General features: G+C 40.4%; 1 protein-coding gene across 1 annotated transcript in view; it reads right to left on the bottom strand.

Annotated features, from left to right (window-relative positions):
• Positions 1 to 1,765: 1,765 nt before the first annotated feature.
• Positions 1,766 to 19,478, bottom strand: part of LOC140466824 (cAMP-dependent protein kinase type II-beta regulatory subunit-like) — a 114,955-nt gene continuing 97,242 nt past the window's right edge. Inside the window, exons 9-11 of the mRNA XM_072562511.1 lie at positions 18,996 to 19,061; positions 18,135 to 18,267; positions 1,766 to 2,203 (exon numbers count right to left, since the gene is read on the bottom strand). Coding sequence (XP_072418612.1) covers positions 2,070 to 2,203; positions 18,135 to 18,267; positions 18,996 to 19,061 — 333 coding nt within the window. The 3' untranslated portion in view covers positions 1,766 to 2,069. The remainder of the gene's footprint in view (positions 2,204 to 18,134; positions 18,268 to 18,995; positions 19,062 to 19,478) is intronic.

The raw sequence follows: 19,478 nt of genomic DNA, 5'->3' as shown, positions 1-19,478 counted from the left end.
GCACATTGTAAGAGATTAGCCCAAAAAAAATCTGATTCCAAGGAGCAATTCCCCTACACCTTGAATCTTTCAAAAGTATCCATTTAAGATCAGAGAATTCAGAAGTAAGCAATTTGTCACTCAGGCCAGAAGTTAAACTATCAAAAAAATCTAATCTGACTCTTGAATAATTGTTCACTGACCCCTCCAAATTACTACACACAATTTCACCTACACCTCCCCCAAGACCTTGATGCCTCTGCCTCCCCCATCCCATGGAAGCACCTCACCACAGGATCTGGCATACACCCCTGAGCCCAAAACTATTACCCCCTGCCATCAGATCAGATACCCTCACCAAGAAAATTTTGGATCTCAATCCCTGAACAGGTGACCAATGAGGTTTGATCTGCATAAATTGGCAACCCTGAACTAAAGCTGCATATGAACACAACAGGATTTTAGAGTTCACAGAGGTTCACTTCTTTTGTAATAACGCTCAATGGGGAACGGTTTGTTTTTGCAGCTACACAATTATCTCACTGAAGTCTGTATCATTCATAAGAGACAGTATTGACAATGAAACCAATTTAAAACTTAAGAATCAAAAAGAGGGTTATAATAGCTTTAGAATGTTAAAGCTGACAATGAATACTTTAATTTTGATCCACTACCATGCAGCAGAAATTTGCAAGTATTTCTTAAATAAGACCATATTTTATTAGATGCGTAAGTATCTTCTAAAAATGCCTAGTTGTACTCAACATTGCTAGATTGCAAAAGGATTTTTAATAATCAGACGATAATCCAGCACAGTACAACACTGTTACATGTAGCTTAATCAAATAACTAGCCCCAGTAAATAGTCTTTAGTAAATATCTCCATTTAAAATGTGAGATTTTGTGGTCAGTGCTATATCAAACAAAAAATTCTCGGTATGTGGCTAGATAGCAGTTAATATATCCAGTGATAAAAGGCAACAGCCACATAGACGTTCTCGAGACATCCACTTTAAAACATTACTTGTATTGTGATGAGTTATATAAATGTTGGTTTCTATTTTGGATTAAAATGAAAAGGTGCATAGTATGATGGTGAAAGATTTCAGAATCAATAAAATCCTTTCCCTTTACATTAGCAAATGCTGGCATTAAACTCAAAGCCAAAGATCAAACAGGGTAACAGTTCTGAATCCAGTCACTGGATTAACTGTAATGGTAATTATTTGCATGTATGACAGCAGAAAGGATTAAATTATTGAATTAATCCCTCCAACCTCAATGCAGCTTTAACACGCAAGTCAGATTTAAATCACATTACATGGTTCTATTTAGCTACTATTTCAACAAGAACTGAATGAGAGACTTCACACAACAGGAGAGAAAGCAAATTGTTAACAGATTTCTCTATAAAATTATTTTTCAAAATAAATACTTTTATAATTATACCTTATTATACACACATTTCTTTGGTGAAACATGTTTCAATAGTTTCCATTTTTGAATTTTCATTCTATTATGGTCCATGACAGAATTCAAATCAAAAAAAATATAAATCTTGTTCACAAAATAGTCAAATACTTTGGCATGGAATTTAAACTTACAGGATGAAAGAAAATGCAGAATTCATTATCCATCTGTGAAACTCACTTAAATCTGCTATGCATTTCCTGTATAATTGATGGTATTTCTCAATGTAACTCGGTTTCGAGCTGTCAAATAGAGTTTATTAAATATTTAAGTTAAAATGCACTCTATGCAGGATCAAAGTCAAATATTCCTATCCTTTCTTGGTCACAGCAGATTCTTTATTGAGCTATTATTTAACAATTTCAGATATTGACTTAAATTTAAAATTTTTAGTCAAATATTATTTAATAATCTGCATATTTCAGAAAATTGGTAAGTAAAAGCTACATTATAGACTATCACTATACTGCAGTGGTAATAATTCTGTTTTTGGTTAAAAAAATAAGTAAACAGAATAGCTACAAAAAATGCATCCCTTCTATACAATTCAATGCACTTTTCAGTGGGAATCCACGTTTTCCACAGTGATGCATCATGATGGTGTCCTTCAATTTTCTTGTTCATACACCAGGATCAGTGAGATCCATATTCGTCCCAAACAGTTCCACTAGTTGCTCCTCATAATTTGCAATGTTTCTCTTCATAATATCCATACAAGGACCAAGCAGTCGCTCAAAAGCTTGTACATCCATAACTGTAGAAAGAATAAATGGCCAAACACAATAATGGAAGTTATTCTAAATTGAAAAGGCTTACCTACTGACATTTCACATCTTGTCTGCCCTCATAAGGCAAGTGTTCTCAAATTGGGCTCTACAGAGCCCTGACCTTCCAGGGGCCCACGCTTCATTGGCCCACTATGGCAACCATTGGCAACCACCTCAGACGGCATAGCCAAGAATAAGCAAAAGAACAATAGCCTAAAAAAGACTCCTGCTCCTCACTCCCTTAATGATTTCTCCATGTTCTGCATTCTGTGCTGCTACCAAAAGACATACAGTCTTTTGGGAGAAGTAAATATCCTGCCATTGTAGGTAAGTAACTGTTTTCTTAGAAGTACTGTTATAAGTTTTTTGAATCAACTTGTTTGAGCATGTGGGATTTGAAGCCAGACCTTCTGACCCAGAAGCAAGGACACTATCATGGTGCCATAAGAGCCCTCAGAAGTATTGTTGTGAGCAAAAACAAATTGCAGTGCTCATTCATTTTGGCTTCTATACAATTGCCATAAACTGACAAGGCTACGTTCTTTAGCATTTCAGAGAATGTTAAAACCATATCTTCTAAAATAACTATTACTACACTCTCAAGTTAAACAATGACCTATTAAAGGTAGTAAATCTCCTAAGACTTTCCATGTTGTGATCACAGTCTTAAATAAAGAGAACCACTAAAGAAGAAATATTTCCTGAAATGAATAAAAGTGAGAAGAAAACAAAAAAATATTCTCTCATTACTTTCTAAAACATGGTTTTATTTTTAGATAGCCATAAACTAAAGAGACTCTTCTCTTTGCTTCCATTCCCCATTACACTCAAATGAGATGGTTACAAAACCTGCATTGATAGAAAAGTAAGGAGTGCATTTATGGTTTACTCCTCCTCAATGCACTGTGCATAGGTGGCAGTATTCTGCCTAATAGTCATTTCCCATTTCAACCCTGACAACTCAGTTTTGGCAGCCCACATATGCATGTATTTTTCATCATGATTAGTGCTTGCAACCTGTTAAGAAGATGCTTTATATTTAATATTGCGTGGATAACTTATGTTTTGAAGGAATGTGGAAAACGGATTTATTGCAAGTTTTCTGGAACTACCTGGAGTTTTGAAAAGTCACTGTCGAAACTGTAATTTTTTTAAAGAACAAGCCATCCGGTCAACCACATGATGGGCAATAGCTACTTGTTTTGTTGTTGACTTGTTATTGAGCTGTATTTGAACAGTGGCTTGGCTCAATATGGTTCTTTTCTAAAAAAGAAATCTGGTTCAGTTGGAGGAAAATCCACTGATGACATGGTGAGCTGGAGGAACCTGCTTGGAATAAACTGCCCAGCTGATTTCTCCCATTTCTTAAAAGAGATCCTTCTTGTTGGGTTCAGGACAAAAATCTCATTGTTCATTTAAAAGAGCAATTGAAAAAACATTTCAAAAATTGTATTCCCGAGCATGCTCAGTCTGCAAGATTTTAGAGACAACTGTGTCACTAATGACACAACATCAGACTAACAGCCTCTGGAAGATTCTACGCTTTATTCGTTTGCCTTCAAGAATAACTCATGGCCAAAGTATTTGTTTTTTCAGAAAGCCAATCTCTGCAGAGAAATTTGATTTGTCCCTCATTTCCAAAAGAGGGAATGCATTTTGGAACTATTTAGAGAGATAAGTATTTATACTTCTACACTACCAACTTACCAATTATTGCATCTTCATTTAATAAATTTTATTTTGATAATACAACAGTTGTATTTATTAAGAAACCTGGTTGACAGATCCAGTCGTTTAAAACCTCATATAGATAACTTGTTCAATTGGTCATCTAATTAACTGGAACAATTATCTTGATTTTATGTTGGGACACCTAGAGTGGTGGGATGAGAGAAACAGTACACTCCTCCAGCCTCAGTCAGAACAGCCTCAGCAATAGACATGTTCAATCTGTGTCCAGTACATACTGGAGGATGGCACAATAATTTCCTCTCAATTGGAGGCTTTCACAATTTGATTAGGAATTATGACTAAAAAGATTATGAGAGACACATTACACATCAAATTACTTTTAAAATAGTTTTTCATTGAATTAACATTGTTTTCCATTTGCAATTTTAGAAATGATTGTTTAAATTATTCCCTGCAAATTAACAATACCAAATAATTTTCTGTAGACCATATATACCTATGTGGCCCTGTGGTCCAAATTACTCTGCTGCAAATACCATAAAAACTGATTAAAAAACAGTTTAAAACCAACTTCCCCACAATATTTATGTCCAAATGCTACACCAAGAGTCCAATTACTTGCTTTCATACATGTTACAGCCATTTCGAAATAAATAAGGTTGTGATTGTATTAACTGCTTTTGTTTAAGGTTGTTGATCATTGCCCTTCTCTAAAACGACAGAAGAAAAAAGGAATGGATCGCCTAATCCCTTGAGAGCATTCACTTAAGATCATATCTGCTCTTCTATTTGACTTGCGTTCCTAGATCCCACATGCCTTGACTTATTTGGTGTTCAAAGATATATCAACTTCCATCATCACCATACTCAATGATAGAGCACCATTTCAAAGATTTGTTAATCTTAGTCAAAATTTCTTATTAGGCCAAAAATGGCTGATTCTTAACCCAATGACTATGACCCCTAGTTCCAGAATCTCAGCAGTGGCCAGAAGGTGATCAGAAACCTAACTGGATTTGCCATATAAATACAGTGACTACAAGAGCAGGTCAAAGGCTAGGAATACTGCAGCATTTAATTCACTTCCTGACTCTCCAAAACCTGTCCACCATCTACAATGCACAAACCAGGAATGTGATGGAATACTTGCCACTTGCCTGGATGGGTGCAGATCTAACAACACTCATGAAGCTTGACACTATCGATGACAAAACTAGCCATTTGTTTGGCACCACATCCACAAACATCCATTCCTTCACCACTGACTTTCACGAGAAGCAATGTGTACTGTTTACAATTTGCAATGCAGAAACTTGCTAAATATTCTTAGGCAGGACCTTTCAAGTCCACAACAACTTCCATCTAGAAGGAAAAGGGCAGAAAATACATGGGAACACCACCATCTAGAGGTTTCCCTCCAAGCCACTCACCATCCTGACCTGAAAAAAAAGTCTTTCTTTCTTCACTGTCGCTGGGTCAAAATCCTGGAATTCCCTCCCTAAGGGCATTGTGGGTCAACTGACAGCACATGAACTATAGCAGTTCAAGAAGGCAGCTCACCGCCACCTTCTCAAAGGCAACGAGGGAGGGACAATAAAAGTGATGCCCACATCGCACAAGTCAATAAAAACAGAAATCTCAGAATTTTATATGTTACAACCAGATTACCTCAATATAAAATTTCAGTGAATTTATGCGCATTATAAAATCAATCTTTTCACAGCATAACCATTTTGTATAAGAAATTACAACAGACTGCAAGCAAAGTTGATGTGGTTTTTGCCACTTATGTACATAGTGACTGTAACAAGGTAAGCCAGGAAGACCTCATAGAATATGATTTCCCTGATAGGACCAGATTAATAGCCCCAGTCAGGGAGCCCTGGCTGACAGATAAAACAGGAATGTCAGAGGTGCTGTTCACTCAGGGCTGGCTCTGAGGAATCTGGATCAGTGTCAAGGACTCTCCATGTGTAAAATAAATGGTGATTTGGTGACTGGATACTGGCCTCAATAAAGTTACTTCACTGTATTTTGCTCAAATGTTATTAAAATAATTGTCTGTTGCATTGTAATCTTCAACATAGATTAGTAATCAGAAAGACAGTCTGCACATCTATTCATGAGAACGTCCATGGAAATGTGAGCAATGAAATTAATGATCAGCATGAGTAGAATAAATCAAACCCCAAATCAGAGCTAGCCAATCAGGTCCTAATAATCAGCTGTTAGTGCTTGTTGTTTCAAACCACTTCTTAACGTACATTGTTAAAAAAAAATTCGCGTCAATCATCAGTAAAAGTTCATTTTGGCAAGGGCAAATGTTTTAAGGTTTTGACAAAAAATGTTTTATATATTACATCTTACGATGGATTGATGTTTGAGTATAACTCTAACAGGTCTGTTTAAGATATTGATTTTGATGTGTTGTTAATCTGTATCACTCTGAAAACTAACTTATACTAAATAAATGCATACAAGTCTAGCTAATCTCACACTACTCTGTGCACTGCAATTGGATCCAGTATACTGAAAAATTGAGTTAGCAAGTTAATATTAATTTTTGAAGGTCAAATATACTTCCAGTGGGTATACTGTAGTTATACTTTGTAAAAGATGTTGGTTCTTAAATCAACAGGATGCATCTGGGATCCAATTTCCAATGCAAAGTGCCAAGACCTGCAGATATTGCAGTTTTCATCACTACTTCCTTACGTATTTAAAATAGAATTGACCCTGGCAGGATAAATATATTTTGGTTTGGAAGGGATACTGCAGTACACTTTATAATAAGAGAGTAAGTAAACTTCTTAAAATGATCAGAATCCATGCTTAAAAAAAAAGTTGTGTTTGGTTCCAGAAATCACTGCTGTGCACAGATCTTGGAGGCCTGCATACAAATCTTACAGGGACACTGGGATTCCTGCAGGGGAACTGACAGTGGGAGGGAGGATGCAGTCACCATGCAGGTACCAATGATATTGGCAGGACAAGGACAGAGGTTCTTCACAGCCAATAAGTCGAGCTGGGCTTCAAATTAAGACCCAGGGACAGAGTTTTTCCAGGCCCTGAATGAGGTGAGCAGTCAGTTGGGGAAAAAAAGTCCTATTTTCTACGCAAGGTTGGAATAGCAAGGGGAGAATCTCACTAATGAGGGGCAAGAGGCCTATCTGCATGCATTAACATCTCATTATTACCCTAATCTTGCCTCATTCATACACAATTTACTCTTCTCCCATGTGGCAGAGTGAAGCAAGTTGGCAGTTTCCAACATGAAAGCCAGAATGGGTACCTGGCAACTGCTGCATCTGGGCTTCACCTTGGCCAGCATCTCAGGGCATACTCCACGGGTGTATGTGTCCAAATCCTCCTATCCACAGTGGTTGGCATCAGACACACATCATGGCACATCTCCAAGTCACAGAGTACAGTTGTCCACTTCAATACTTTGGAGCACATCAACATCTTTCTCAGCAAAGTTAACACCAGACCACTGTGCACAGAGTATGCAGCCCATTTCATGCAGCGGAGCAAGGTGCACCTCCGTGCTTTTCACTTGTTTGGTTAATGCTCTCTCACTTTGTACTGACTTGGCTATTCACAGAATCCGTGTCTTGCCTTGAACATTTTGCACTTTACCACTTCATTCAGAACTTAAATCCCCACAGTACTTATGTCGTAACTTGCCCTATAGCACACACACATACAAAGTCAGGGACTATGATGCTTTTCAGCAGTGGTCAGTCAAAGGATTGGACATCATGATGTACGACATGATACATCAAAGTCATACCCCTACAGCATGTGCCAGCAATTTACATGACAAATACACAATTGTATTAAACTCTTGAGTAACCCTCAGTCAGGTCAAGGGGCAACTGTAGTACAGCATTTTCTTCAGCCCAGGGCACTTGGGCACAGTCCATCAGTTGCATGGGAAGGTCAGGGGTCAGGTGTTCCATATCATGATGATCTGGGAAGTGGGCCATGGTTAGTTTTGCAGAGCCCGTGCAACTAGTTGGGGATTTGCAGCAAGTCCATCAGGGAGCTGGACTGACATCAACCATAGGCCTGATCACTCATCACCTGGGGCTGTCCTTCCAAGTAGCTCAGTGGGGTGAGCCACAGTCCTGGGGGAGCTGTTCACTGAAAGTCAAGGCATGTTATCACAGGTCACCACTGTGGTAGGAAAATTGCAGAAGTTGATGATGGGAATTGGACACAGCATGCTGAGATTCTGTGTTGAGAACAGACAGCACAGTGAGATAAGCAGAGGACTCAAAGACTGTTGAACTTTTAACTTATTCCTTTATTTAGGTTCCTAGGTTTAACTATGAAAGACTTCAATGTAAACAATTTTTCGACTATTCTATGAAGTAATGCTTAATGTTTTAACTCTCGTTTCTCTTACTACTTCATACCTTTGGACTGAAGTATGATGGGCCACCATGTGTGGTGACATGATACACTTTTCACTGAACTCCTATACTTGCGTACACATGACAATAAAATCTAAACTCTGTAACCTTACGGGGTGGGTAGGCTATCCTCTCCCATTGACTGTCAAGTTTAAGATAGGCTAAGTTTTTATGCAGCAGGGGGTCTATATGGGATCTCATTCCTCAACAAGAATGCAGCAAGTTACCAGTGCAATTTTTTTGACAGATCACATCAGTTCATTTACTTTCCACTTGATGAAGTCAGTGCTGCAGCTTAGGCAGTAGACTTTTCGAACACAGGCAGCTACCCCCACATGCAAGACATTTTAGACTGCATGCACATTTACCAGGAGAACCATACCATAATGTGCTGACTTCATCAACAGAAAAGGGTTTCTGTAATTTACAAACAAGTCACTGTGATCGTCAGTACCACATCTTACAATGTCTATGTCTGAGAATGTGAAGGCTGTTATAACACATGCATCCTCTCTACCTCAGAGTGGACTTGTTGGGCTGAAGGGCCTGTTTCCACATACCAGAGATTCTAATTCTCTCATAGTCCTGTTTTTTTTTCAAAAGCATGATGCCTTAGAAGGATGGTTACTAAAGTCAGGGCAATCCTCTGTAACCCTGACTAATTACTCCATTGCTTAAACCCTCACTGAAGTGGTATAGATCCAAAGCAGCCCATTCCTGGAGCAGACAATAGTTATTTGAGGGTGGGGTGGGGGGGGGGGGGGGGGGTGTGGCGTTGGGTTCGTTGGCAGCAAGCTGTGCTCTACCCAACTGGAGCAACTGAACGGGAGGTGACAGATGCTAAAGAGCTCAGAGAGTGGCAGCACTCTTCCAAGGAGGAAGGTAACAACATTAAGCAGAAACAATATCATCTTCAACATAATAGAGCATTGTCGCATCAGGGACAAGTGAAATGGGACTTCAATTACACCCACTTCTAAGAAATTGAGTTGGATGAACTGATCATTGACGGGAAAACAGCATCTGTTTACTTCCAGAGGTAAATGCACTTTTTTGTGTTTGTTTTTACTCTCATTTCCTATTGGTAAAAGTTAACATTTTCAACTATTTGAAGGTTTTTCAACATGTGAGGAAGAGCAAGATATTATGCAATGTTGGACAAGAGTAACATTCCCTTACACAGCTTTCTGTCATGGTATGATGCTAAGGATGGATAATCTGTGTGGCTTGATTCTTACAGCTGCAGTTACAGTGATAGTTGATCTGGCAGGTGACTATGTAAAATAGCAATACATTTATGATTGTAAGCTTTCATTTCTAATGATGTTACACATGCCATCTACATGGACTCAAAATTGTTTACGCCCTCACTCCCTTCCAACTGCAAGTACTCTGAAAGGCTCTTCAGAGCTGGCAGTGGTTGAGCTAGCACCAGCTGGGCTTTGAGTATGACACTGGTAGCAGAAATCCTGAAATGTCACAATAGCAGGCACTACCTCTACTGCTTGTGAGCACATCATAGCATACTGCCATAAAGGTGTGGTACATACATTAAGAGATGAACTAAATTCACTTTAGCCCAAAAAAAAAACCCTCGAGGAAACTCTACAAAATTGACACAGCCCATTTTTGGGAAAATCCAACCCAGAACCTTAAAAGGAGCCATAATTTCAGGATGGTCTGGATTTGAACCTGCTGTGACCAGTATTATAATGAACTCCCTACTAGGAAAATGGAGTCAGTTATAAACTAAATAGCTAGAACAAGGGATCAAATTTAAGATGTGGCAAATCAATGTAGAGAGAAAAACAGTAATGTGGGAAAAATACAAAAACAATGTGACAGAGTGGAGTACAAGTCCAAATATAAATCCACAGTTAAGACTGGAATTTACAAAAATAATAATAAAAGGACAAAACTATGTTTAAATCATGGAGCATTCAAATTAAAATAGATAAACTTAACTGATTTACATCTCTTCCCTCACCCAGGTTTCAATGATATTGTGGTCCAACATCCCTTCATCGTGGCTACAGTGAGCTACCTCTCACCATCATCAAATCACTTCTTATAGCCTGGGGTTTCTGATAGTTCATGGCCTGATCGATACTCTGGTGTAAATAAGGAATTTGAAGGTACCAGTAGTGTTGGGTCAAACTTATTAAGTGATATTCAGGTATCCTAAAAAGCATGTTTAGTGACGACAGTGAACAGTACATTAAATTTCTCAGATGGGACTCAGGAGTCTTTGTGCACTTAAGACTTTCCTGCTTGTATGGGGCCCAAGAACGACTTGACTAGCAGTGAAGGCTCATGACAGCTACTTCAAACATCAGGCCTTGCTAGTGCATCATGTGTCATGTGGAGCAGAGCTCTCACTAGATTTAACCTCATGACTTTGGAAGGTAAAATAAAAGTTAGGTATCCACACAAACTGCCAACTTCAGTGACAAAGACGTTCACCTTCAATGAAGAACACTCACTGGTGTGCTTAAAACTACACTATCATGGACAAGGGCAGTCTGACAGAGTGATCTTTAACCTCATTACAAAAACAAACAATGGTGAGTTGGAAGAGATCCAGAGGAAGCAACGTGCTTATACTCTGAGTATGGGGTAGTTGAGAACATTGGGTATTATTATTTGTAAGTTACAGGGTTGTCAGTAATGATGACCATCCAGTAAAATTTCCTTATCCCTATATCCCAGGGCATCACTGGGAGAAAGTCCAGGAGCGAGGTGTCATTCAAGAGTTATCAAGTCTGTACACATTCTTTTCCTGTCTGGGCACAGCCGGAGACACAGCGGAGATGACGTGGAGACCAGGAGGGTGCCGGGAAGGTAAGGAAACTGCTCAAATACTTACCTTCAAAGCCCACAGCCTTTTTCCTGTCTGGGAGAAGCAGGAGACACAGCGGAGGTGACGTGGAGATCAGGAGTGTGCCGGGAAGGTAAGGACTTCAAAGTTTGGGAGAAGATTTGTAGCTTGGGTGCTCGTTGTTGTGGTTCTGTTCGCCGAGCTGGGAATTTGTCTTGCAAACATTTCGTCCCCTGTCTAGGTGACATCCTCAGTGCTTGGGAGCCTCCTGTGAAGCGCTTAGGACTTAGTATATATTTGGGCAGCGGCTAAACCAGAGATACTACACATGTAGTATCTCCCTCCCACCCCTCCTCCTCTAACTGGAAGAAAAAGACTCAGTAAGGTTTTTATTTTTTCTTTTTCTTTCTTTTTCATATAGTGAAGTGCATTGTTTGGTTTTAGTTAGTGATATAAAGCTAAGCTTACAATGGCAGGGGATCTCAGACCGATGGCATGCGCCTCTTGCTTGATGTGGGAGCTCAAAGACATGGCTTGCATTCCTGACTCTTACACGTGCAAGAAGTGTGTCCAGCTGCAGCTCTTGTTTGACTACATACGGCTCTGGAGCTGCAGATGGACTCGCTGTGGAGCATCCGTGATGCTGAGGAGATAGCACATTTAGTGAACTGGTCACATTGCAGATTAGAATTGCTAAGGGAGACAGTGAATGGGTGACCAAAAGGCAGAAAAAGAGTAGGAAGGCAGTGCAGGTGCCCCCTGCGGTCATCTCCCTCCAAAACAGTTATACCGTTTTGGATACTGTTGGGGGAGATGGCTCACCAGGGGAGGGCAGCAGTTGCCAAGATCATGGCACCGTGGCAGGCACTGCTGTTCAGAAGAGCGGGCAAAAGACTCGTAGGGCCATAGTCATAGGGGATTCTATTGTAAGGGAGTAGATAGGCGGTTCAGTGGCCGAAAACAGGACTCCAGGATGGTATGTTGCCTCCCAGGTGCTCAGATCAGGGATGTCACTGAGCAGCTGCAGAACATTCTAAAAGGGGAGGGTGCACAGCCAGTTGTCTTGGTGCATATAGGCACCAACGATATAAGTAAAAACGAGATGAGGTCCTGAAAGCAGAATTCGGGGAGCTAGGAGGGAAGTTAAAAAGGGGGACCTCAAAGGTAGTGATCTCGGCATTACTACCAGTACCACGTGCTAGCCGGCATACAAATGAAAAAATAGGCAGGATGAACACGTGTCTTGAGGGATATTGTAGGAGGGAGGGGTTCAGATTTGTTGGACATTGGGACCGGTTCTGGGGAAGGTGGGACTATTACAAAATGGACGGTCTACTTCTGAACCAAACTGGAACCAATGTCCTTGGGGGAGTTTTTGCTACTGCTGTTGGGGAGGTTTTAAACTCATGTGGCAGGGGGCTGGGAACCAGAAGAGAAAACAAGTAGGCGGTGAGGTGGAAACTGGAGACTGTAAGAACTATGAAGATAGCACTAATAAGGGGAAGAGTAGGCAGAGAGCAGATGAACGCAAAAGAACTGGTGGCCTGAAGTGCATCTACTTTAATGCAAGGAATATAGTGGGTAAGGCAGATGAACTTAGGGTTTGGATTGGTGCCTGGGAGTATGACATTATTGCAATCACAGAGACTTGGTTGAAGGAAGGGCATGATTGGCAATTAAATGTTCCAGGATATAGACGCTTGAGACAGGACAGGGAGGGAAGTAAAAGAGGGGGGGGGGTGGAGTTGTATTGTTGGTCAGGGATGATATCATGGCTGTACTAAAGGAGGACACTATAGAGGGCTTGAGTAGTGAGGCATTATGGGTAGAGCTGAGAAATAAGAAGGGTGCAGTTACATTGTCGGGGCTGTAATGCAGGTCTCCCAACAGTGAGCGAGAGGTAGAAGAACAAATAGGTAAACAGTTAATGGAAAGATGTAGAGGCAATAGGGTAGTGGTGATGAGAGATTTTAATTTTCCCAACATTTACTGGGATGCACTTAGTGTCAGAGATCTGGATGGGGTAGAATTTGTAAGAAGCATCCAGGAAAGTTTTCTAGAGCAGTATGTCAATAGTCCGATGATGGAAGGGGCCTGGTGTTTCGGAATGAGCAGGCCAGGTGGTAGAAGTTGTGGTGGGGGATTTCTTTGGGAACAGTGACCACAATTCTGTAGACAAAAATGAGAGTAGTCCTAAGGGAAGAGTACTAAACTGGGCCAAGGCCAATTATATCAAAATTAGGCAGGAGCTGGGAAATGTGCATTGGGCACAGCTATTTGAAGGGAAGTCTACATTTGACATGTAGGAGGCTTTCTAAGATAGGTTAAAGATAGTGCAGGATAGGCATGTCCCGTTGAAGGCAAAGGAAAAGAAAGGCAAGATTTGTGAACCATGGATGACAGGAGAAATCGTACGACTAACCAAGAGGAAAAGAGAAGCAAACATAAGGTCCAGTCAGCTAAGAACAGAACAGGCCCTGGAGGAATATTGGAAGAGTACGACCAATCTTAAACAAGGAATAAAGCGGGCTAAAAGGGGTCATGAAACAGCTTTAACAAGCAGAATTAAGGAAAATCCTAAAGCCTTTTATTCTTATATAATAAGTAAGCGGGTATTTAGAGAAAGGATTGGTCCACTAAAAGATAATGAAGGAAGGCTATGTGTCAAATATGAGAGAATGTGTGAGATTCTGAATGATTACTTTGCATCAATATTCACTGAGGAGAGGGACATGATGAATGTTGAGATTAGAGATAGAAGTTTGATTAGTCTGGATTACATTGACATAAGTAGGGAAGATGAGTTGGGTAGGCTGGAGGTTATTAAGGTGGATAAATCCCCAGGACCGGATCGGATCTATCCCAGGTTGCTGAGGGAGGCGAGAGAGGAAATAGCTGGGGCCCTGACAGCTATCTTTGTGGCATCCTTAAATACAGGTGAGGTGCCGGAGGACTGGAGGGTTGCTCATCTTGTCCCCCTGTACAAAAAGGGTAGTAGGGATATTCCGGGTAACTAGACCAGTGAGCCTGACATCAGTGGAGGGAAAGTTGCTGGAGAAGGTACTGACGGGTAGCTTCAATTTATATTTAGAAAAGAATGGGCTTATCAATGATAGGCCACATGGTTTTGTGCGGGGGAGATTGTGCCTTACCAATGTAATAGAGTTCTTTGAGGAAGTGACTAAGTTGATAGATGACGAAAGGGCTGTTGATGTCATACATGTGAACTTTAGTAAGGCGTTTGAGAAGGTTCTCCATGGTAAACTAATAGAGAAAGTGAAGTCACATGGTGTGTAGGGTGTTCGAGCTTGGTGGATAAAGAACTGGTTGAATAACAGGAGACAGAAAGTAGTAGTTAAAGGGAGTTTCTCAAAATGGAGAAACATGACCAGTGGTGTTCCACAGGGATCAGTATTGGGATCATTGTTGTTTGCAATATACACAAATGATCTGGAAGAGGGCACTGTTGGTATGATCAGCAAGTTTGCAGATGACATGAAGATTGGTGGAATAGCAGAAAGCATAAGGGACTGCCAAAGAATACAGGAGAATATAGATAGACTGGAGAGTTGGGCGGAGAAGTGGCAGATGGAGTTCAATCCAGGCAAATGTGAGGTGATGCATTGAGACAAGTCTAATTCTAGAGTGAATTATGCAATGAATAGAAGAGCCTTGGGAAAAGTTGATGAGCAGAGAGGTCTGGGAGTGCAGGTCCATTGTACCCTGAAGGCTGCAGCACAGATGGATAGAGTGGTCAAGAAGGCATATGGTATGCTTGCCTTCATTGGACAGGGTATTGAGTCTAAGAGCTGGCAGGTCATGTTAAAATTGTACATGACATTGGTTCGGCCGCATTTAGAATACTGTGTACAGTTCTGGTCACCACATTACCAAAAGGATGTGGATGCTTTGGAGAGAGTGCAGAGAAGGTTTACGAGGAGGTTGCCTGGTATGGAAGGTGCTAGCTATAAAGAGAGATTGAGTAGGTTAGGTTTGTTTTCATTAGAAAAAAGGAGAAGTCTACAAAATCATGAAGGGTACAGACAGGGTGGATAGAGACAAACTTTTTCCCAGGGTGAAAAATTCAATAACGAGAGGTCATGCTTTCAAGGTGTCAGGTGAAAGATTTAAGAGGAATACACGCGGCAGGTACTTTACACAGAGGGTGGTGGGCGTCTGGAATGCATTGCCAGCAGAGGTAGTAGAGGCAGGCACAGTAGATTCACTTCAGATGTGTCTGGACAGATGCATGAGTAGGTGGGGAGCAGAGGGATACAGAAGCTTAGGAATTGGGCGACAGGTTTAGACATAGATTTGGACTGGCTCAGGCTTGGAGGGCTGATGGGCTGTAAATTTTCTTTGTTCTTTGTACATCCCCATAGTCTTTGTGAGGAAGTCAGACAATAAAAACAAACTGAGGATCTGGAATGATTAATGGGCATTTAAAGCAATGATTCATGAGAATACTTATCCTCTACCTTGGATTGAGGAAGCAGTATAGGCTCTCAGACGTGAATAATATTTCTACAGTCTCTATTTGCCCATGGGTATCAAGAGCTATCCACTGCAGAACAAGGCACTGAAATATCCTACAATCTTTCAAGCATATGAATAAGGCTTTTGGAGACATTAGTTTCCAGTCCCTGTTTGTATATCTTGATGATATACACATATTCAGCTCAATGTAGCGGACACCCTTGAAAGACTAGCCACTAATTTAGCCTGTCAATGTCTAATTTCAAAGTCAAGCCAGACAAGTGCCAACTTTTCTGGACAGAAGTATGGTCTCTTGGACATCTTATTCCTGATTGAGAAAATCTTAACCATACAGGAGTAGGTGCAGGATAAAACTCGGAGGAAACGATGTAGGTTCCCTGGCCTATTTGTTTACCAGAGGAGGCTTGTGCAAGGCAAATGCTGATGCTCTTAGTCATAAGACTGACCACATGATAAAATCCACCCTTGCTTAGTTGGTGGGGGCTGTGACTGACGCTAAGGTCATGTGTTACCAAAGTATTTGGACTAAGATTGAGCAGAGTGTCATGAATGCATTAATAAGAGGTCGAAAGCAAGTCCAGAGAGGTACAGCCAGGTACAGTTTCATCTTTACCATCTATCTCAAGAGGTGGTCTCTGATATCTTCAGCCAACTGACATGGACATCAGTAAATGTGCACTATTACTGGAAGGCCCAACATTCACCAAACCGTCACCAACTGATGAGGGGTCCAAACAGGCACAGAAAGAGTGCTGCGGGATGAAGATGGAATCCTCTAGCAGCTGATTCACAACAAGGAGAAAGAGTGAAAAACTCAATGTTCCCCACAGCCACAAGTGTTTCAGGCAGCTCATGATCAAATAGAATAGCAAGCAACAAAAAAGACAAACATGCTGACCAGAGCCTGAAGTTACCAGTAGGAGATGAGTTCTGATATTATTGACTGCTGTCTAGATTGACAAGTAAACTTTGGCGAATGTAGAGAAGTGATTTCACCTCAGCATGGGAGTCCTCGTCAGCAAGAAATTCAAGAGGTCTTTGCAATGAATTTTATGGATGGAGCCCAACAGTAATAGGACCAGGTATGTTCTTATACCTATAGATGACTTCAAGTTCACCACTATCGCCAATGTTTATATATGGCTGGTTTGTTCATTATGGTGCTCTATAATGGGATTCATCAAGATTGGGGCAGAACTTTGAAAGCAAGATCTTCCAGCAACATGGCAAAGTCTGTGCCTTTGCCAAGAGCTGGACCATCCCTCCGCATCTAGAGGACAATGAACAGGGAAAACGATACTGTGTAGACATTTGCACACCTCACCTCCTGAGAGTCAACACAAAGTAGCCAGAGGACATTTCAGAGCTGGTTTATAATACGACCCCACAGTGTTCACAGATTGTTCGCCACACTTTTTCATCTTTGCACAAGATCTAATCCTTTCCTTGGGGTCATCATACTTGGTCAATGATTGGATAGCTGAGTACCAGAGCAGACTTAACCATGAAATTCAGGGTGTCCATGAAGAGATAGAGAAAAGCAATGAGTAGAAAAGCTTTGAAAAATTACAAAACTCACAGGACTGACCTTTCAATCAGATAATCCTCACATCAGCATATCAGAGGTTGGATTCAGACATAACATCTGGGATGCTCAACCCAATAGAGTCAATGTGGCTGGTCACAAGTGGCCTCACCCATGTTATCCGGGGAGATCTATTCCAGCCCAGAAGATATCAGTGGGATGACCTACCAGAAGGTGCCAACTGAAGCAACACGTGCTGCTGTTCACATGACACCTGAAGACCATACCAACCTAGCCCCAGATTGTGCATGTCAAACAGTTTATAAGAAATAAGGAGTTAAAGATTACTCTGGGTGATGGGAATGTGAAGTAATCAAATCAGCTACAATTTTATTGCATAGTGAAGCAGGCTAAAGGGGCTGAGTGGCCTATTGCTAGTCCTAACTTATATGTTTATATAAAAAAAATTGATATGAATTAATGTCGAAATTACAACATAAACAAATCATTTGAGTTAGCTAGTATATACCATTATTTATGATCCACACTAGCAACCTCCCACCTAATCTATCTGCATCTCCCATCTATCCCATACTGTTTATACTTCACACATCAAAGTATGTCATTCAGTTCTAGTATCATCTTTGTGGGATTTGTTTCCCCCATATTCTCCAATACTACATCCATTTTGTAAAATGGAGATGAAGACTGTACATATTACTTCAAGTGTGTTCACCAATAGAAATTTAACCATGCCTTTGCTTTTTCATCTATCCCTCCAGAGTAATACAGCCAAGTCACAGTTAGTTCATGACATTTCTAAAGTGTGAAAGTCTGTGAACATCATTCGCTTATAGCAAATTATTTTAATAGGAAAAGGTATTTAACAAATTTCCAGGAAGCCATTAACCAGATTTTCCCCAGGGTCCTTTTTTTTTAAAACGCCCCTTAAACTGTGAATGACTTACCGAGACATTTCACATTTCCTACAGCATATGCAGATGCTGCACGTGGCTGATTTGCTACCAAAGCGAGTTCTCCAAAGTATTGCCCTCTTGAACAGCGAGCTATTTCCACTCCATCATCTGCATCAGGTTTGGCCTATATTAAAAAGGAAAATTATTTTTTATTACTTACAAATGCAATGAACAAAATTTGATGAAACAAATATTAAATGACCCAGGGAGATAGTGAGGAAAGAGATCAATCCAAGACTGGTACAGCTGAGAACAGAAGTGAGTCAAACAGTCAGGGACAAGGTAGGACTTCTGACAGAAGTTTATAAAATAATGAGAAGTATAGATAGAGTTAATAATAATTGTCCTTTACCTTGGAAGAAGAATTTCAAGAATATGGGCACATTTTTAACACAGGGTGATTCGTGTGTGCAATGAACTTTGAGGAAGTGTTGCATGCAGGTACAATTACAATGTTTAAAAGACATTTGGGTAGAAACATGAACAGAAATGCTCTGGAGGGATATGGGCAAGGAGCAGACAGGTGGGACTAGTTTAGTCTGGGACTGGTTGATCCAAACGGTCTGTTTCTATGCTGTACAATTATTAATCTGTGAAAAGAAATTTTGTGCGATGAAGCAGGCTTTCCTCTGAGTTAAAGGGCAGCCTGAAGGAAAGGGAGGTAAGTGGAAGAAACCCAGACTATACCTACATTCATGTACAAGTGTGGACCAACTTACAATCAAATAGAATGTACCAACTGAATATGGGGAAGTGAACAAACAACATTGCAGATTTGGAGTATAAAAATATACTGTGCAATTCGTACTTTAATTTATCTTTCTAAAAAACAAACTGAAGAATTGTGTTTACCTTGTGTTTCATAGTTATCCGAACTTCTCCAGATTCTACAATATAAAAACAATCAGCTTTGTCTCCCTGAAGGATGAGAAAAAGTCAAATTTATGAATAGTGAAACAATAAGTTTAAGAGTTGAAAATTAGAGGATTAAAATTATTACAGCACAGGAGGCCATTCAGCTCAATCAGTTTTGCACATTGTCTTCTCAAGTGCCTATGCAATTTCCTTTTGTAACCTAATGACTCCACTTGCAACAAAATGTTCCAAGTTATTACCAATTCATAAAGTAGTCTAACATGCACTCTGTATTTCCGAGACAAAACTTTAAATCAGCATTCAGAGTCTGTGTGCCGTCAGCTACTGGGAACAGCTTTTGCCTAACTTATCTAAATCTACCAATCTTGCACATCTCCAATCAGAACTCCCCTCAAAACTACTTTGTTTCAAGGAAAACAAACTCAGTTCCCACTGTCTATCCTTGTAGCTAATTTTAAA

This window comes from Chiloscyllium punctatum, chromosome 44 (genome assembly GCF_047496795.1).
Source record: "Chiloscyllium punctatum isolate Juve2018m chromosome 44, sChiPun1.3, whole genome shotgun sequence".
In the NCBI taxonomy this organism is placed as follows: domain Eukaryota; kingdom Metazoa; phylum Chordata; class Chondrichthyes; order Orectolobiformes; family Hemiscylliidae; genus Chiloscyllium; species Chiloscyllium punctatum.
This window is presented reverse-complemented; position numbering and strand designations above follow the sequence as displayed.